At 43.0% G+C, this 19,419-nt stretch overlaps 2 protein-coding genes across 4 annotated transcripts; one reads left to right on the top strand and one right to left on the bottom strand.

The window, feature by feature from the left end:
• Positions 1–2,765: 2,765 nt before the first annotated feature.
• Positions 2,766–7,803, top strand: il4i1 (interleukin 4 induced 1). 3 transcript variants are annotated; one of them, XM_020046059.2, is made up of 9 exons: positions 2,766–2,856; positions 3,090–3,192; positions 3,554–3,768; positions 3,977–4,089; positions 4,279–4,480; positions 5,914–5,982; positions 6,179–6,315; positions 6,411–6,495; positions 6,655–7,803. In XM_020046059.2, the coding sequence occupies exons 1-9, from the start codon at positions 2,851–2,853 to the stop codon at positions 7,174–7,176; spliced, it is 1,452 nt and encodes a 483-aa protein (XP_019901618.2). In that variant the 5' UTR covers positions 2,766–2,850; the 3' UTR covers positions 7,177–7,803. The 3 variants fall into 3 exon arrangements, with proteins under 3 accessions (XP_019901618.2, XP_019901615.2, XP_010891981.3); XM_020046056.2 differs by having other exon boundaries at positions 6,411–7,803; XM_010893679.3 differs by having other exon boundaries at positions 2,766–2,879; positions 6,411–7,803.
• Positions 7,804–9,686: 1,883 nt separating this feature from the next.
• Positions 9,687–19,344, bottom strand: timm8b (translocase of inner mitochondrial membrane 8 homolog B (yeast)). The gene is made up of 2 exons (XM_010893678.4): positions 19,133–19,344; positions 9,687–10,763 (listed from the first exon to the last, which is right to left on the bottom strand). Exons 1-2 carry the CDS (start codon positions 19,229–19,231, stop codon positions 10,593–10,595), a joined length of 270 nt encoding a protein of 89 aa, XP_010891980.1. The 5' UTR covers positions 19,232–19,344; the 3' UTR covers positions 9,687–10,592.
• Positions 19,345–19,419: the final 75 nt, after the last annotated feature.

The raw sequence follows: 19,419 nt of genomic DNA, 5'->3' as shown, positions 1-19,419 counted from the left end.
GCTTGCATCTCCCATTTCAATAAAAGATCTACGCCTAGGTTGAGAAACCCAGAGGGTTAAAATGCAAGCAGTGGCAGAAGATGGCGAATGCTCCAAAACCACAACAAGTTTGCCATTGTGAACAAAGGGGGAGGGGTTCCCACTGTGGTGTGTGTCTGTTGAGACATGCCAAAGCTAACCAGTTGTTGGCCCACCATTGCTGGCACAACAGGGAACAACAGGGAACAGCTTTAGGTAAACAAATCGGTTCACTCTGGTTCACTGATTGAAACTCCCTCAACTGCCATTGCACAGAGCTCCCCAGGAGGAGTCTGTAGTTACACAGTGGTGAAACTGTGAAAACTGCCCACTGAAGCCCACTACTAATAAAGTTTGGGACCACTACTCAGGGCCAGCATCCAGAGGCACAAGGGGGAGATCTAGAGTAGACAGATGAACGTGGCATTACAGGTTCAGGCCTTCAGCCAGCAACAGCACCGAACCAGTCAAATCCATGACAGCCCTACAGGGATGAAGGCCAAAAACCTGAGACAGTCCCTGTGTGGGGGTTAGATTGTCATACAGAGGCAAGTGTCCTCCAAACCGATAGGTGTAAAACAATCAGGGGGCTGAATCAACTATAGTAGTAAAAACACTGTGAGGAGACAGTTCTTAAATGTACAAGTGGTCATGAGCAACATCCTACATGTACCAAAAATGGACAGTTAAATCAAACCCGAGTAACAGATAACAAGGCTGAAGTATACAGTACCGTTCAAAACAAATTTGTCCATTAAAATAACATCAAATTGATCAGAAATACAGTGCAGACATTGTTAATGTTGCAAATGACTTTTGTAGCTGGAAACCATTGATTTATACTGGAATCTCTACATAGGCATGCAGAGGCCCATTATCAGCAACCAACAGTCCTGTGTTCCAAAGGCACTTTGTGTTTATCCAAGTTTATAATTTGAAAAGGCTAATAGATCATTAGAAAAACCTTTTGCAATTATGTTAGCACATCTGAAAACTGATGTGTCGGTTAAAGAAGCAATAAAACGGAGCCTTCTTTAGACTAGTTGAGTGTGTGGAGCATCAGCAATTGTGGGTTCAATTACAGGCTCAAAATGTCCAAAAACAAAAAACTTTCTTCTGAAACTCAACAGTCTATTCTTGTTCTGAGAAATGAAGACAATTCCATGAGCTACATTCCCAAGAAACTGAAGATCTTGTACATCACTTTGTACTACTCTCTTCACAGAACAGTGCAAACTAGCTCTAACCAGAATGGAAAGAGGAGTGTGGAAGCATGGAGTGAAATCTCTTCAGACTACCTCAACAAATTGACAATTAGAATGGGCTGCAAGGCAGTAATTGTTGCAAATGGAGGATTCTTTGATGAAAGCAAAGTTTGAAGGACACAATTATTATTTCAATTAGAAAACATTATTTCTAACCATTTTGCTATATTTTCTCTATAATTCATTTTACACACATTCTATGTTATATATTAGGGGGAACATCAGTAAAAAAGGTAACATGCTGATAAGAGTCATATTGAATTTGTAAACCAGTGAAATTCAATGTAATAAAGAAATATTTAGAACCAAATGAAAAATACTAAAATACTTAATCATCTAGTGTTACTAAAATAGCAAAAGTCCCTAAACTTATGCCATTTACGTTTTCAGTTATCACTATAGGTTCCAGTTGCACTTTTAAGAAATCCCTATATAGAAAACAAAAGGAGAATCGAAAATAAAACGCAACAAAGAAAACAAGGAGCGTGTTCCCTATTGTCAGCTGATGTAGAAAACGTTAATTCCATTCGTTCTATCATGTCCTGTTGAAGAGGCTATGACGATGAAATCCGAACCTTTAATATAAAGATTCACCATAATAAGACGCGTATACATCAGCCTAGGCCCATATAAAAAAAGATTGCAGTTAAAAATAAAAATGTATAAAACACTTGGTTCGTCTTGGACAAAATGTCAATGTAAAATATTTGCCGATTAAACTGTGTTGTTTTGACGCAATATTTGAAACAAAAGTAAATTCCACTCAAGTTGCAGTTTTTTTTCTTCTTTTGATGTAACTAGAAAAGGAAGGCAAAGATTTAACTTTGTACCTGGCTGACACCAATACAACCTACCTAAAAATAAATGTTTAATTGAAATCAATCAAACTAAACTATCATTTTTATATTTTTGACGGGGGATTTTTTTTTTTCATCTATCATCTGCTAGACCCCAACCGCGCTGAATAGGCAACCACAAGTCACTGTGAGCTAACCACTAAGTAAAACTTATGCAAACTTGTACATATGCAATTAGGTGACGTGTAGTCAAATTCAGATCCAGATTGGTCAATACGTTCATCTGAATTGTGAAATAGTGTAACTTTACCAATTGTTCGACACGTTTCATAAGGTGAGTAACCATTACTTATTTATCCTAACATTCAATGTGTCTGATTTAAAATCGTAAAAAATATAAACATTTCAGGTAGGGTGACAACAAAACACTTCAACGAAAAAGTTCACAGTTGACCATCTTTTACTTAAGATTATGTTGCTGATCTCTAAATGATTGAGAAAGGGTGAAATAAGGTATGCTGGTGAATAGTAAACCTCACTAATCTAATTTGTTCAGTGTGGTTGAATCTGGAGCTGGTGTGGGAAAATATTTCTTTCCATCCTGAGGAGCACACATAGGTCCCTCATTAAAATAAGAATTTCACACACCATGTGTTATTTCCAGTCTTTCGTGGGAAGACCTCAGCTTGTAGGAAGCTACAATTTAAGCTAAGTAATATAGTTCAACAATCTTTACAACATTCATACACACATTTGATACGTGACTACTGATGAAGGTGAGTAGAGGTCTCCCAATAAGGTACCTGTATTTCCAAATTATATATATATAGAAACATACACATTTTATTATTTCATTGCTGATCAATTGTCGTTTTCTAATCAATGAGATTGTTTTAATTTCCTCCTTGATCTAATCAAATGTATGTGGCGTATATTCAGATTTGTGGTGTAGGACTGTAGACCAAGTTTTAGAAAATGAAATTGCAAACAAAAAGTGTTTCTCTTTTAGGTTTCTATTTCTCCAGTGGGCATGAGCATCACTAGAAAAGGGAAGGCTGGAACTCAGGGCTTAGGAGTCAAGATGATTCCGTATGTGGCATTGTGCAAATATTGTAAGTATTTCCCTTTTTCCTCAACACATCTGACATTAGCTTAGTTATGATTACTTTCAGTCAATGTCTTGGTAAATATTTGTGTTTAAAGATGGTAGAAATGTATTGTTTCAGTGAGTTCAGACATGGAGCTACCATCAAAATCACAAGTACTGCTTAACTTTGAAATTAATATACTATTAAGGAATGTTGTCTGGGTATATTCTACAAGTAATTACAAGTAATCTACTTGAGTTTTCTTTAATGAAAATAAGAACTGCCCAGGAGATCACTATGCAGCTACTTCAATAATATATCCCTAAATAGCCAGCAGCCAACCTTTTATAAAAATCCAGTATAATTTTCTTCTGCTATTTTCTAGTTCCCCTGGCAATAGTGATTATTATAGTTTTTAGTGTCAATGGATACACTGAGGATCCTCTTTTTGAGTGCCTGCAAGATGCAGACTATGCCGAATTACTGAGGATTGTGGACAGAGGTCTTCCCCTCACAAAGACACCTCATCACATTGCTGTTATTGGTGGTGGGATATCTGGACTGACTGCTGCAAAGTTTTTGGAGGATGCAGGGCACAAGGTATTTTTAATTAGATACTGTATACTCTACCAATGTCAACACAGTTAATTACATTTAAATATGCTAATTAAAGTATGATTATATACTAACAAAATAAATAATGCCAGTTTTTTAATTATCTGATTGACTAATAGTGCAGTCCAAACTACTACGAATAAATAATACTGTGCAAAAGTGGGAATTATATGTAAATATTCTTCTTGACGAGGTGACCATAATAGAGGCAAGTAATCGAATTGGAGGACGAGTGGAGACCTACAGAAATAGAAGAGAGGGATGGTATGCAGAGCTTGGTGCTATGCGAATCCCTAGCTTTCATAAGTAAGGCCTGTTTTCTCACTCATATAAAATATGTAGCTATTGCATATCTCCTGTCATTGGTAGAAAAATACAAAAATCCTTACTCAAAATAATAATAATCTGATACCATGGAAATTTGCATGAGAATAGTACATGGGTGCTTAAACCATCACATATATTAAATGAATGACAACCTTTTATTTTTAACAGAATTCTATTATCATTTGTATCAAAAATGGGCCTTGGACTGAACACATTTATCGAGGATGATATCAACACATATTACTATGTGAATGGGCTGTTGCAGAAAACCTATAAGGTTAAAGAGAACCCTGATGTGCTGAACTATCCATTGAGTGACAAGGAAAGGGGAAAAACAGCTGCTCAGCTCTTCAACTTGGCCTTATGGAAGGTTTGTGCAAACTTTTCTTATTTTTTTCCTGTTGCTCATCATGCAAAACAAGGCTTATCTTGGAGTTGAGTCACTGAATTTGACATTTAACTTGATTGAAAACAAAATTCAGGCTGCTTGGGTGGCAATCTCCAAGTGATTGTGGCATAGATGGCAAATGAACATTGACCAAAACTCACAAACTAGCTGATAGATGTAAATATATTTTTTCCCAAAAGCATATCTTAACACATTCAAAATGTCTGACTCATCAAAGTAGCAACCTTTTGCAGACGTAACACCAGAACACACTCATGGCATTCTTTCTACAATGGAAATTAAATATTGCTTGGAAAGTTCTTTCCAACACTGTTGCAGAATGTCCCACAAATGTGTTACACTTGTATGTTGCTTTCTTTCACCCTTTTGCCCAGTTCATTCCAAACCAGCATGATGGATTTTAAGTCTGGAGACTGTGCAGGCCATTCCATGATTTGAAGCCTACCGTCTTGTTCTTTTCTTCTAATGTAGTTCTGACACAGCCTGGAAGTATGTTTTGGGTCATTATCTTGCTGTAAGATGAAACCCTGACTAACTAGGCGTACACAGGTATTGCATGGCGCTGCAAAATTCTGTGGTAGCCGTTTTGGTTCAGGGTGCCACTCACTCTGTGCAAGTCGCCGATTCTGGATGCAGCAAAAGTGCCCCCGACCATCACACTTCCTCCTCCATGTTTGACAGTTCGTGTCACACACTGAGGAACAATACTTTCGCCTACTCAATGGTGTACAAAAACCCTGACATGGTGTACAAAAAACCCCTGGCTTTCTTTGAAATTTCTCATAAGGAAAGACAATTTTAAGGGTTATAATGGTCTGTCTTCCTTTGTTAATTGCCTTTTTCTCGCTATTATGATTGCAATATACTACTTACTGGAGTACAATACTGTCCAAATAACACTGAAGAGTGTGTAGTAACACAATCTCTTCCAACCCCGCTATTATACAGCAAAAGGGTTTATAAGTAATCAACAAACATTGGGACACCTGTAAGAATTATTAGCATCAACCTTCAAGGATTAATTCATTTCCATTGCTGCAAAACAGCTGTAACTTGTTAACCCATTACTTTCTGAAGGATAAACATTTTTATAACTTGTTTTTCAGTTCTTGTTAACAAACTTTTTTTAATCTCAGTTTTTCGCTTACCTTTGTACCATTTCAGGTTATTCTCAGCCCTTATTAGATACATATGTACACACACATTAACTACTAATTAGCACTTTATTAAGCCTAGTCCTAGACTAAAAAATTATCAAGCTCAGTGGAGCTCATTTTCCACTGAGCTTGATTTTTTTTGTCAAAGACTAAGGTTAGTCTGTGTTCAGTGAACCAGCCCTAAATAGCTGTGTGTCACATAACTTAGTTTTAAGAAATCTGTATTCTTTTTTGCAGGTGAGGGATGATATGAAAACAGTAGGCTGTGAGGCCACGTTGAAGAAATATGACTCATACTCTGTCAAGGTGTGTCCACTTGTTTGATTGATTTTTAACTGGATGCAGATAACCTCCAGATAAGAGACAGGATTACTATAGTCAGTCTCTAAGTTACTATTGCACTTTCATTTAATGGAAATGCTATAAGTTTAGATATACATTTATTTTACAGCTGTATACATTGTTTAAATAAAGGGGTGAACTGAATGTTCATTTCTCATAGGAATATCTAGTGAAGGAGGGGAACCTTAGTCGTGGTGCCTTGCGCATGATCGGGGACATCTTGAATGAGAACAGCCTCTTCTACATGTCACTTACTGAAATGCTGTATATTCAATCAGACATTAATGACGACACTACGTAAGAACACAAGTTTACACACATAAACATCATGATCCAATTATACACCACAGCCCTTGCATGTGTATGAATGTGGTGTGATCTCCATTTTCCAGCTATTACGAGATCACTGATGGGTTTGACCATTTGCCACGGGCCTTCTACCAAGCTCTCAACAGCACTATCCTTCTGAACTCCAAGGTTCGTCTCATACGCCAAACCAGCAGTAACGTAACTGTAACATACCAGGACTGGCGCAATCCGTCCTCCCTGAGCAACCTCACTGTAGACTATGCCCTGGTGACAGCTACAGCAAAAGCCACCCTCTTTATGGACTTTGAACCCCCGCTGTCCCCTCAGAAGACGGAGGCGCTGCGGTCCGTGCACTACGCCAGTTCTACCAAGGTGGTCCTCAGCTTCAGCGAAAGATTCTGGGAGAGGGAGGGCATTAAAGGGGGGAAGAGCATCACAGATCTCCCATCTCGTTTCATCTACTACCCTAGTCACAGCTTCCCAGGCACGGCTGGGGGGGCTCTCCTGGCGTCTTACACCTGTTCCGATGACTCCACTCTGTTCCAGGGTATTAGCGAAGACGAGCTGAAGGCCTTGGTACTGGAAGACCTGGTAAAGCTCCACGGGGAGGATATACGGCCTCTTTGTACTGGAGGTTTGGTGAAAAAGTGGGGGCTAGATCCCTTCAGCCTGGGAGCTTTTGCCCTTTACACCCCTTACCAGAAGACAGACTATGCCTCTGACCTGTTTAGGAATGAGAGCAGGGTACATTTTGCTGGGGAGCACACTGCCACACCTCATGCTTGGATTGAAACTTCTATGAAATCTGCACTGAGGGCAGCCAGGAATATCAGTAACCTGGCAAGGTAGATCTCTGAGGCCTGGTCACATTGACTGTATTTTAAATAGCCCGAGAAGCTATGATTGTCACTATCAAAATCTGATGAACAAACAAAAATCTACAAAAAGCTTGTACTATCTTGTACTAATGCCTGTAAATGATCTACTATACATACAGTCCCACACAAATGTTTGGACACACCTACTGTATTCATTCCATATGTGTTATTTCATATGGAATGAATAGGTGTGTCCATTCTTTTGACTGGTACTGTATGTTCGTCTCTATTTGAATGGCACAACATGAAGACAGAAATGTTGACGAAATGTATCCTCACTGTTCATATGATCAGAAAAAAGTAAATGTAGTTCTTTAACCAACTCTTATTACTGTATAATGAAATAAAGCTCTTAGTAAGTCCCATATATTTCAATCAAATGCTTGTGATTCTTGTTAATCAGTCTTTCTCAAACACTTTTGTGGCAAGGATCGGCAAATTATGGTATTTTTCCTCTGGGGACCGCGGGTATGAAGATAAAATGTTATGTTTTGCTTTTTTTTAATGTATTACAATATCTATAACCCTAACAACCCAAATCATCTTGGAAAAAGTTATGATATTAAAAACAATTATTTGGCCTTTTGGCTACTCCTATGTCAATAAACACATGAACATCTGTAAAAATTATTCTCTTAATTTCTGCACTTTGTATTTGGTTAGATTGTTTTGTTGGTTGTAGTAATATATAGAGGGAGTGTGAAAAGAATGACACAGAAGTAAGCTGCTTGTTTTATTTGTTTGGTGTGCGAGGTAATCAAACATGCAATTTTAGAAAATGTTGTTGATTGTTGATCAGTCTAGAAAGGCTCACAAAGACATTTCTAAGGCTCTGTTGATCCACTAAACCACAATCAAAGCCATATTATCCATATGGAAACATTTTGGGAGAGCAGTGAGACTTCCTGGAAGTGTCAGTTCAGAAAAAGTCTGTCCAAGAGCAAGTGGTAAAATTGTCCAGGAAGTCACAAAGAACCCTAGAACCACAACCAAGAATCTGCACGCCTCTCTTGCCTCAGCTTATGTCAGTGTTCACAAATCCACTATCAGAAAGATACTGGGCAAAAAACAATGGGTTCATGAGAGAGTAGCAAGTGTTTAGCAGAGTTGAAAACCAAACCATAGTTTACTAATAAGAATATGAATGAAGATGAATCTCAAGTCTCCTGTTATGTCTACCAAAAACCTAACACTGCATTCCATAGTAAGAACCTCATACAGTCAAGCTTTTAATGTTGGCAGTGTGGTGGTTTGGGGATGCTTTGCTGCATCAGGATCTGGATGCTGTGCCGTGCCATGATTGAAGGAACCATGAATTCTGCAGCATGACAATAATCCAAAATACCAGCAAGTCTACATAAGCCTGGTTGAAGAACAATTAATGAGATGTTTTGGAATGGCCTAGTCCAGACCTAAACCACAATGAGAAATTGTGTCAGGACCCGAAACAGTTAATGCACAAAAGCCACAAATGTCACTGAGTTGAAGCAGTTCGGCATGGTGTGGTCCAAATTTCCTCTGCGGTTTTGTGAGAGACTGATCAATAACTACAGGTAGCATTTGGTTGCATTTGCAGCAGTTTAAAGGTGGTGTAACCAGTTTTTGAATAAGGGAGGCAGTTATTTATTCACACGCGGCATGGGATATTACATACCTTTCTTTATATTTATCAAAAGTGTGACGTATTTGGTAACTCAGAGTCTCCTTACCTCGTTTTAGGTTATGGTTAAAGGTCTGACAAAATTAAATTTAAAGAACAGGGAAAAATGCAGAAAATCAGAATGCAGGCAAATTCTGACCAAACTGTCAGAAAGACTCCATGAGGGTGGCAAGAGCGCCTGACATCCCCTTGTGGGACCTGTGCTCACAGCCTAGCAACATGCAGCTCAAATGGCATTTGCCAGGGAACACCAGAATTAGCAGAATTATGTTTTAATGTTTGTATAGATTCAGCTGCTTTGTAATATTAGGCAAAGATTGTGCAGTAGGTACTTAGTAAACATTGGGTGCCACATTACATTTAAACTTTATTTAAGGTACACATAAGCCACTAATAAATAATTTTAGACACTGGCCCAGAACCAAAGATGGAATGACTGTAGTCAGTGTTGAAAAGTGTTGATATAGTGTCAAAGTCACAGTCAAAGCCATTATATTTATCAAATGCACATTCTGAACAATGAAATTATTCTGGCATGGCACACGCCATCTATGCAGTAAGAATTAAGAAACATATGAAGCAAAAATATACATAACAATGTAAACTAGCAGCAATTGAAAACCCTAACCTAAGTGTGGCTAATAATTGCTTTATGGTATGTTATTAGCCATGTAGTAAGATTACATTATGTATTTCTGTATTCCAACATTGCAAGTCATATAGCATTCAGAAAGCAGATGTTAGATCTACATACTTTTAGCCAACAGGCTAATAGCTGTTCATGTAGATTTGTATTGTATTGGTGAAAGAATTAATCAGGATTAGAGGCTTCTTCAATGTTTATTCAACAGTCATAGTACATGTCTCCAGATGTTATAATGACAGCTTTTACTGGTGCAAGTTACTCTCTCTCTCTGCTGATTCCCACCATCTAACAGTTGACCTTGGGGTAATTGGTGTTATAAAGAAATGTTCCAGGATGGTCTGTCTAGCACCTCATCTGTGTCTGTGAAAACAGAGGAATAGATATATGTACGCCTAAACACACAATGCCAAGCCCCAAGAAATAGGGACAGTTATATCATATACATATTGAAAGAACATTCCTAGTCCCTCTATGTAAAAACTAAGAATACACCCAGTTCCTACACAGACAAATACATGTTCACAGCACTGTAAATATCATAATTTATAAAAAATTATAATAATAGTTTACTACAAAAAAAAGGCATGCATTGTTCTGAAAAGCGGTTTTGCTACAGCCCCTTTAGACATGTCCAACACAGCTTGTAAGTGTCATAGAGTGAAACCGACCTGACCTTACGGTTAATTGCTAAAACTGTTAAATCTGTATAAGTGAAATAGAAAGCACTCAGTACTGTATTTGCCAACCACTAAATAGTGGACACCAACAGGTACTTGCATAACTGGTTTTATGGAGAAAAAAATCTATGCAACCAGGGGTAGCCTATTCCTTTATGAGGGATATGCCACTGATCAGTGGACTGGCGGGTTTGAGGAACACTGATGTAAATTACAGTAGAAATAGCATACATCCGACGCAGGGCCAATTCTTAAATCATATTACTGTTGCATCCTACTATGGCATTATCAGCATTTTGTCGTGCTATTATTATGGATTTCACACGGGCACACAAACACAATGCACAGTTCTGTTACAAAATAAAACATTTAGACCAGATCACGTTCACATAGTCCAGCTCCCATCAATGGGCACCCTTCTGCACCATTTGCGTAAACCGGTTAGTTATAGACAAGGTCGTGTCAATGAAGCGGTCAACACAGTTCACGAGGCAAATCTCCGTCCGTGAATCCAGTTTCGAACTTGGCCCCCCGTCCATGCATTTGTCCCAGCAGACCTCCGTGAAGTTATGCACCTTCAAATTAGAAAATGTTAAGTCAACTTCCATGTGAGGGCCTCAAAACAGAAATATCACATGTAGATGTAGTGATTGTATAAGTTAGTGAACTGTTATAAGCTGTTGTAACCAATGTAGATGTATTGATTATATAAGTTAGTGAACTGTTATAAGCTGTTGTAACCAATGAAACAAAATATTAAATGTCTGTAATATGAACCGAAACTGAAGGAGCAAGTAGGAGAATAGGAAACCCTGTTTAAGCAGTTGCCGGGGAGAGAAAGATTTAGTATGTCTGTTTTGTGAGAAACAGGTCACAGGTCAGAGACACACACACATAGTCGGACAGACAAGACAGAAACCAGAAAGGGGGGCAAGGGGATACTTGCAGTTATCCTATAAGGAATAAAACTGGGATTGGGCCAATGGCACACACTTTGTAAGTTAACGCCTCTATCTTTTGGGCGTAGTAGAAGTATAAAAATGATGTTTTGAATGTTGATCCTTAGACATTGTGCGGCGACACGTGTCTCCAGAAGCTTCTGTAATAAATGGACGTATAACTACGGTAATTGCCCTGACTCCCTGTGTTTTATTCTCCTTTCCAACAAACCAACTCGGGGAAGTGTTATACTTCAACAATTTGGGGGCTCGTCCGGGATTGGAAAGAGGAGAAGGAATTCGATCTTGTCCAGACAACCTACGCGAGATTCACAGGTTCCGAGCCGGCTCATGATAAAGGTAAGCAGAGCCTGTTATATCTAAATCTGCATATTGGCTATGAACTAAATTTTGAACCTGTGGAAAACGTATTGGGAGACTGGTTTAAATTCAGGGGGTCAGGGGAACGGTCTGTGAGTTAGAGTCTCACTATAAGTCGGGTTAGAGGCCCGTTACCGGTGTGTGAGTTAGAGTCTCACTGTAAGTCGGGTTAGAGGCCCGCTACCGGTGTGTGAGTTAGAGTCTCACTCTAAGTCGGGTTAGAGGCCCGTTAATCGTTCTAGGGTTGACTACCCTACGCCACTTCCCGACGGGGACGGTGGAGAGTTGCGAGTTAGAGTCTCGGCAACCAGTCGGGTTAGAGTCCCGAGGACTTAGGGGCACCTCGAAGTACTTATTGTGTGTAAAGGTTCATCTGGGTTAGAGTCCCGGGGAGTTTTAGAACTCCCCAAATTCTGTATCTGGGTTAGAGTCCCGGGGAGTTTTATAACTCCCCAAATTCTGTATCTGGGTTAGAGTCCCGGGGAGTTTTATAACTCCCCAAATTCTGTATCTGGGTTAGAGTCCCGGGGAGGTTTAGAACTCCCCAAATTCTGTATTGGGTTAGAGTCCCGGGGAGGTTTAGAACTCCCCAAATTCTGTATTGGGTTAGAGTCCCGGGGAGTTTTATAACTCCCCAAATTCTGTATCTGGGTTAGAGTCCCGGGGAGTTTTATAACTCCCCAAATTCTGTATCTGGGTTAGAGTCCCGGGGAGTTTTATAACTCCCCAAATTCTGTATTGGGTTAGAGTCCCGGGGAGTTTTATAACTCCCCAAATTCTGTATCTGGGTTAGAGTCCCGGGGAGGTTTAGAACTCCCCAAATTCTGTATTGGGTTAGAGTCCCGGGGAGTTTTATAACTCCCCAAATTCTGTATCTGGGTTAGGGTCCCGGGGAGGTTTAGAACTCCCCAAATTCTGTATTGGGTTAGAGTCCCGGGGAGTTTTATAACTCCCCAAATTCTGTATCTGGGTTAGAGTCCCGGGGAGTTTTATAACTCCCCAAATTCTGTATCTGGGTTAGAGTCCCGGGGAGTTTTATAACTCCCCAAATTCTGTATTGGGTTAGAGTCCCGGGGAGTTTTATAACTCCCCAAATTCTGTATCTGGGTTAGAGTCCCGGGGAGTTTTATAACTCCCCAAATTCTGTGTCTGGGTTAGAGTCCCGGGGAGTTTTATAACTCCCCAAATTCTGTATCTGGGTTAGAGTCCCGGGGAGTTTTATAACTCCCCAAATTCTGTATCTGGGTTAGAGTCCCGGGGAGTTTTAGAACTCCCCAAATTCTGTATCTGGGTTAGAGTCCCGGGGAGGTTTAGAACTCCCCAAATTCTGTATCTGGGTTGGAGTCCCGGGGAGTTTTAGAGCTCCCCAAATTCTGTATAAGAAAACTGGGTTCAAGTCCCAAAAAGTGTTGGGTCAGGTACCCGTTAATCATTTGTTAATTATTCTGAGTTCCGGTAACGTAAGTCAGGTTGAAATGGACGGGGAGTGTGAGAGAAGTTGATGACGATGGGCGGTGTCCAGGCACGGGGAAGTGGAAACAATTGGGGATACAGGTGGCAAATGTAATGACTGTTGTAGGCAGGATGGACCCAATTCAGAAAGAAAAAGAAGGGATAGAAGAGAAATTGCGACAAGTGGTGAGTGAGGCAGGATTAAGGATGGAGGAAAGGAGACCATTACATGTTATTTTGTGGAATAAGGAGAAGGAGTGTTCCAAAAATCGAGATAGAGTTAGAGACAAGAAGGAAACAGCCAATTTGGTCAAGAGAGGGAGATATAGAGAAAAGGAGAAGGAATGGGAAAAGCACAGAAAAGAATGGTGTAAATTAGCAGTGTGGTGTCAGGGCGTAGACCATGTGAACAAAGAGAAAAAGGGACAGAAAATTAAGGAGAAAAAGGGAGGAGAGATAGAACCCCTAGCATATGAAGATGACCTGGTGGTGCATGGTACCGTGTACCATTATATCCAGCGTTATGTTTAGAGAGTGGGATATTGTCTTTAGACACACAGAACAGCAAGCCCATAACTCAATTCACAGGAAAGCAAGATAAGAGAAAATTAAGTAGGAAGGCGGAGTCAGAGAGCGAGACAGACACTGAGGGGGAGGTGAAACCGTTCAAGGCAAGGGCAGAGAAAGAGGAGCGAGAAGGGGAGACGACTAGGAAAGAATAAACAAGAGGAGATTACTGGGGCCATAAAGAAAAGATCAGGCCGTACTAAAGGCAGGTTAGGTGAGGACTCAAGGTCAGGGTCGGACGATAGTGACACAGTAAGAAGGACCAGAATTAGGCAGAAAAAAGGGAATTCACATAGAGGACGGGTGGTACTCACGGGCAAAGCAGTAGGGAGATGGACTGACTCAGACGAAGACCCCGACACAGACAGTAGTGGAGACGGGAGTAAGGGAGACGTAGATGTATACCCTCTGCCGCGTACGCCCCCACCAGAACATAAACTACACCATGACACAGTAGAATCAATTCAAAAGACTCAAAATAAAATGTATACGCGGTCACAAGCAGGGGAAGCTGGTTGTGCTGGGTTTCAGCTGCCTCTCTTTAGAGTGGGAGGCGGAGAACCGCGATATAAACCATTGGAGCTGGGACACGTACTGGCACTGGTAGATAAATTACCCCCGATGGGAGAGGGAGGTGGACTATGGTTGTCACAATTAGATAAACTCACAGCTGGTCAAATGTTGGCACTGGGGGACTGGAGGGCAGTAGTCGCCCGAGCCATGTCCGCCCAGGCTATGACTGAGATAGAAAAAGGGGCCGCCACTAGGCGGAGCCCTGACGACACTCCTTTCAGTCAGGTGGTCGGGCGCATAGCCACGGCCCTGAGGGAACGATTTCCCTTGCCCGCTGGGGCCCCGATGCCCAAGTTACCTTGGGAAAAAGAGCAACACCCTAGACAGTATCTAGAAGCATGTAAGGACACATGGGCCAAACACACAGGGCACCACCCGGGGAAGGGGGGTCTGCAGCAGGAGTGGTTTAGAAGGGCGGTCTTAGAGGGACCTCCAGAGAAAATAAAAGAGGCAATGATGGCAAATCCTGACTTGCCGGGTAGTGAATCACACGTATGGGAAAGACACATAGTACATCATTTACAGAGGGCAAAAGATGAGGAGACAGAGAAAGACAAACAGATACAGGGACTGAAAGAGAACCTGTTGCGCTTACAGCTGGGTGAAGCCAAAGGGAGGCTCAATGAAGGGAAAAAGAAACACAGACAGATGGCAGCTCTAGGCTCAGGAGAACCTGACACACCCGATTTATACCCTGTTCCCACATGGGCACCCCAACCTCACGGTGGCCGGGGGGCATTCACCGCGCCCTACCAATCAGGGAGGGGAGGTTATGGTAGGGGGAGGGGGCGGGGTAGAGGCAGAGGGGCTCCAGGAGCCCAAGTCCAGTACGGAGTCTGCTTTACGTGTGGTGACCCGAACCACTGGTCCAGAAACTGCCCACAGAACACTGCAGGGGGCAGAGGATACCCAAACCAAGGGGCAGCTCCAGTTCCCAACCCACACGCCGTCCCACCACCTAGCGCACCTGGACAATACCCACTCTCTTATGAGGGAGGGTGGGACCAGGTGTGACGGTCTACAGGGGGGGGAGGGGACAGCGGGGGAAGGGCAGACCCTATGCTGTCCCTGAATGTCGACGGGAAGGACTTCTCCTTTCTGGTTGACACAGGGGCCACTTTTTCCACCATCACCGCCCCTCCCGTCACAGGACTACTATCCTCCAAGACAGTGGAAGTTGTGGGGTTTGAAGGAGTGGGACAGACTTTGCCAGTGACATTTCCTCTTAAAACGATACTGGGTAAACAGGCCCTCAGCCATCCGTATGTGGTGTCAGCAAACACACCAGTGAACTTATTGGGGAGAGACTTGTTGATAAAACTGGGGGCTAATATCTTGTGTTCTCCAGATGGACTAACTGTCACGTTACCAGACGGGACATCGACTTCAAGTGGAGGCCGTGGATCTCCCTCCTCGAGCCGTACTTTCCTCCGCCAGACCCCCCACATGTAACCCTATTTTATGATCGGCAGGGCGATGAGGTGTATAGAGAGGGGTTTGGGGATGTAGTGTGTGGGGACACGTGGCAGGTCGGGTCTAAATTCATATATGTAGGCCCTGAAGGGGTAGCGGCAGATGTACAGTTGACAGAGGAGCAGGATCAGTGGTACATGATGGCGGAGGAGTCCTTCCCACATGTGTCACTGGCACTGCATCCTAAACACCAAGCAAAAGACCTGGGGCCCATGGTTAAAAGGGCGGTCGAATGCACTGATTGGACACTCCCTCAGGCGCCAAACGTATGGTACTCACACAGCTGTAAGATGTAAAAATGGTTCACCTGCATTGACCTGGCTAATGTTTTTTCTGTCTCCCACTAGCAGAGGAACTTCGTGATATTTTTTCTTTCACACATAGGGGTCGGCAATGGAGGTACACAAGACTACCACAGGGGTTCGCGCTTTCCCCTGTCATATTCAACCAGGTACGGAGAGAAGCGCTGCAGTGATGCTGCCTGCCGACAGGGGTAACTTTGGTCCAGTACGTAGACGACCTGCTGCTGACGGCCCTGACGGTGGCCGCCTGCATCCAAGCTACAATGACGGTCCTCACCAGACTGGCTGAGAAAGGGTTGAAGGTGTCAAAAGAAAAGCTACAGCTGGTAAGGACGCAGGTCTCCTTTCTGGGCAGAGTAATCTCGCAGAAGGGAGCGGGGCATTCCCCAGCTCACCGCATAACCAGCCTCCACCATCCTAAACCCACTACTGTTCAGGAAATGCTATCATTCCTAGGGCTCACGGGGTACAGCCGCAATTACATCCCAAACTATTCAGGGCTCACAGAGCCACTTAGAGCGCTAGTTAAGGAGCAGGGAATGCGTAAACTTAAAGCCACTCTCAATTGGACTTGCCCGGCCGACAAGGAGTTCATTTTGCTGAAACAACAACTAGCCACCGCAGCTGATCTGGCCATACCAGACTACACAACACCTTTTTTCTAGATTTTTCTGAAACAGGATGAGTCATGAACGGGGTCCTGTTTCAGAAAAAGGGGGGAGAAGGCTCTGAGAGAGACGAGCTAGTGAGACATCAAAAGGGGGCTTCCCTACAAGAGAAAACAATTTGGCAACAGAGAGGAGCAACAGAGACGAGCGGGCTCTGGAGAGGGCCAGACGGTAGAGTAATACTTCCACCAGCCATGCGGGGAGATAAATTTGCAGAAGCCCACGGGTTGGGCCATGTAGGGCCAGCACAGATGTTGAGGAACCCGTTTATGGTAGACATGGTACGTAACTACACTAGGACATGCACCATCTGCACACACCACAATCCAAAACCGACGATCAAACCTGAGATGGGGGCGTTCCCCATGACGACGAGACCTGGACAAGAGATAGTGATAGACTACACGGATATGGGGGAAACTGTACGGGGGTGCCGCTACATGTTAGTGTGTGTGGACATGTTCACAGGGTGGCCAGAAGCCTGGCCAGCAAGAAGGGAGGACAGTCAGACAGTGATCAAGTGTTTAGTGAACCAGTACATTCCCAGACACGGCTTCCCAGAGAAAATTAGGTCAGACAACGGGACTCACTTTAAGAACAGTGATTTACAGAAGGTAGAAAGATTATTGGGCCTAAAACATGCTTTTGGCACTGTGTACCATCCACAGTCCCAGGGAAAGGTAGAAAGGATGAACCAGAACTTAAAAAACAAGTTGGCTAAGATATGTGCACAGACTAAATTGAACTGGGTGGATGCACTGCCACTGGCACTCATGACGATTCGATGCTCGTTAAATCAGACCACTGGGTTCACCCCATACGAGTTGCTGACGGGGAGACAGTTTCCAGGACCAGCCGCGGGGCCTGCGGTCCCGGAAGGGGAAAAGTGGCCCAAAGATCACAGAATGTATTTTGATGAATTGCGAGCTCTCGTTTCAGAATTCACCAACAGAGTCGGAGAACGGAGGGACCTGCAACCGCTGGATCAGAACCTGCCCCAGGCGGAGTGGGTGTTGCTGAAGGTCATCAAGCGGAAGTGGTCGGAGCCAAGGTGGACGGGTCCTCATCAGGTGGTCGAGAGAACGAGTCATGCGGTCCGCCTGAGGGACAAAGGAGAGACCTGGTACCATTGGAACCAGTGTACACCAGCGCAGGAGCCAGGAAGGTCGCTAAAGGACCTCATCCAAACCGGGAAGGAGGAGCTTTCCCCAGCGTGGACGGAAGGAGGACCAACACCAGCCGGACCGGTGCCAGGAGCGGACCCCAGGACACGGCAGGACTACGAGCGAGTGAAGGAGACAGAGGACGGCGCCAGGGGAATAGACTCTTAGGGGAAAGAACTGAAAAATACTGTAACTAAAGGGGGTATAGGACACCGAGTGGCTCATACCACTCGTACCAAGATGACAGGGTTACAGAGAAAGGTCTGGGGAGATGATAGTAGAATGAAGTAGTATATGGGAATTGGTAGAATAATGATATGTGTGTTGTGTGTTGATACAGGTTTCTCAGGTTGGCATCGGGTCTTCATTCCCCCAGCGAAGAGGTCAGCGACCCCACCTGAGGACACCTGTTTGAGGAAATTTGGGGGATTGAATTGGACTATGTCAAGGGGTCGCATACGAGCATTCTGGGATAGATAATCCGCTGGAGGAATGGCTGACCTCGATGTTCGGCCAGTGGAAAGGTTTGATAATGTCTGTTCTTTTATCGCTTTCTACATTTGGTGCTATAATGGTTACTTGTGGGTTTTGTTGTATCCCATGCATAAGAGGGCTTGCCATGAGAGTGATTTCTACAGCCATTGAGAAGGCTCCAGGATCGCCATCAGGGATGCTGATGCCTCTACTGGAGCAGCATGACCCGGGAGAACTGGAGCTTGGCGAATAGGGGTGATCTCTCTGGGGAGAGATCAAAAGGGGGAATTGTAGATGTAGTGATTGTATAAGTTAGTGAACTGTTATAAGCTGTTGTAACCAATGTAGATGTATTGATTATATAAGTTAGTGAACTGTTATAAGCTGTTGTAACCAATGAAACAAAATATTAAATGTCTGTAATATGAACCGAAACTGAAGGAGCAAGTAGGAGAATAGGAAACCCTGTTTAAGCAGTTGCCGGGGAGAGAAAGATTTAGTATGTCTGTTTTGTGAGAAACAGGTCACAGGTCAGAGACACACACACATAGTCGGACAGACAAGACAGAAACCAGAAAGGGGGGCAAGGGGATACTTGCAGTTATCCTATAAGGAATAAAACTGGGATTGGGCCAATGGCACACACTTTGTAAGTTAACGCCTCTATCTTTTGGGCGTAGTAGAAGTATAAAAATGATGTTTTGAATGTTGATCCTTAGACATTGTGCGGCGACACGTGTCTCCAGAAGCTTCTGTAATAAATGGACGTATAACTACGGTAATTGCCCTGACTCCCTGTGTTTTATTCTCCTTTCCAACAAACCAACTCGGGGAAGTGTTATACTTCAACACACAATTTTCATAATTGCGATATATAGTCGCGACTCTGTTCGTCGAATGCAATGGAGTAACAAAGACAAATGCTAGCATAGCTTCTGATTTTAGCCACATACCTGGGCCTGAAATTGCGCTTTCTGTTGCTCAATTGCAATCATTCTTTGAAGCTCTGAAGCATCAGCCTTTTCTGACGAATTGAAATCGAATCCGTCCATTGCAGTACCAATGATTGGTTGCTGTTGGGAAAATAGTTGGGAGAGTTGAGAAAGTGACCTCGAGGTTTATCCGTATGCAGTGGGCTGATTTTGCGTTCACAACGTCTAGCATTTTGGTAAATACCGGTTTACGATTAGAAACAAGACGGAAGGGTAGTGAAACAAATCGTCCTGCTATTGCGGTGTTA

The sequence above is a fragment of the Esox lucius genome, chromosome 1 (genome assembly GCF_011004845.1).
Source record: "Esox lucius isolate fEsoLuc1 chromosome 1, fEsoLuc1.pri, whole genome shotgun sequence".
Taxonomy (NCBI): Eukaryota; Metazoa; Chordata; class Actinopteri; order Esociformes; family Esocidae; genus Esox; species Esox lucius.
Note: the sequence above shows the minus strand (reverse complement) of the source record. Positions and strands in the feature narration are given on the sequence as shown.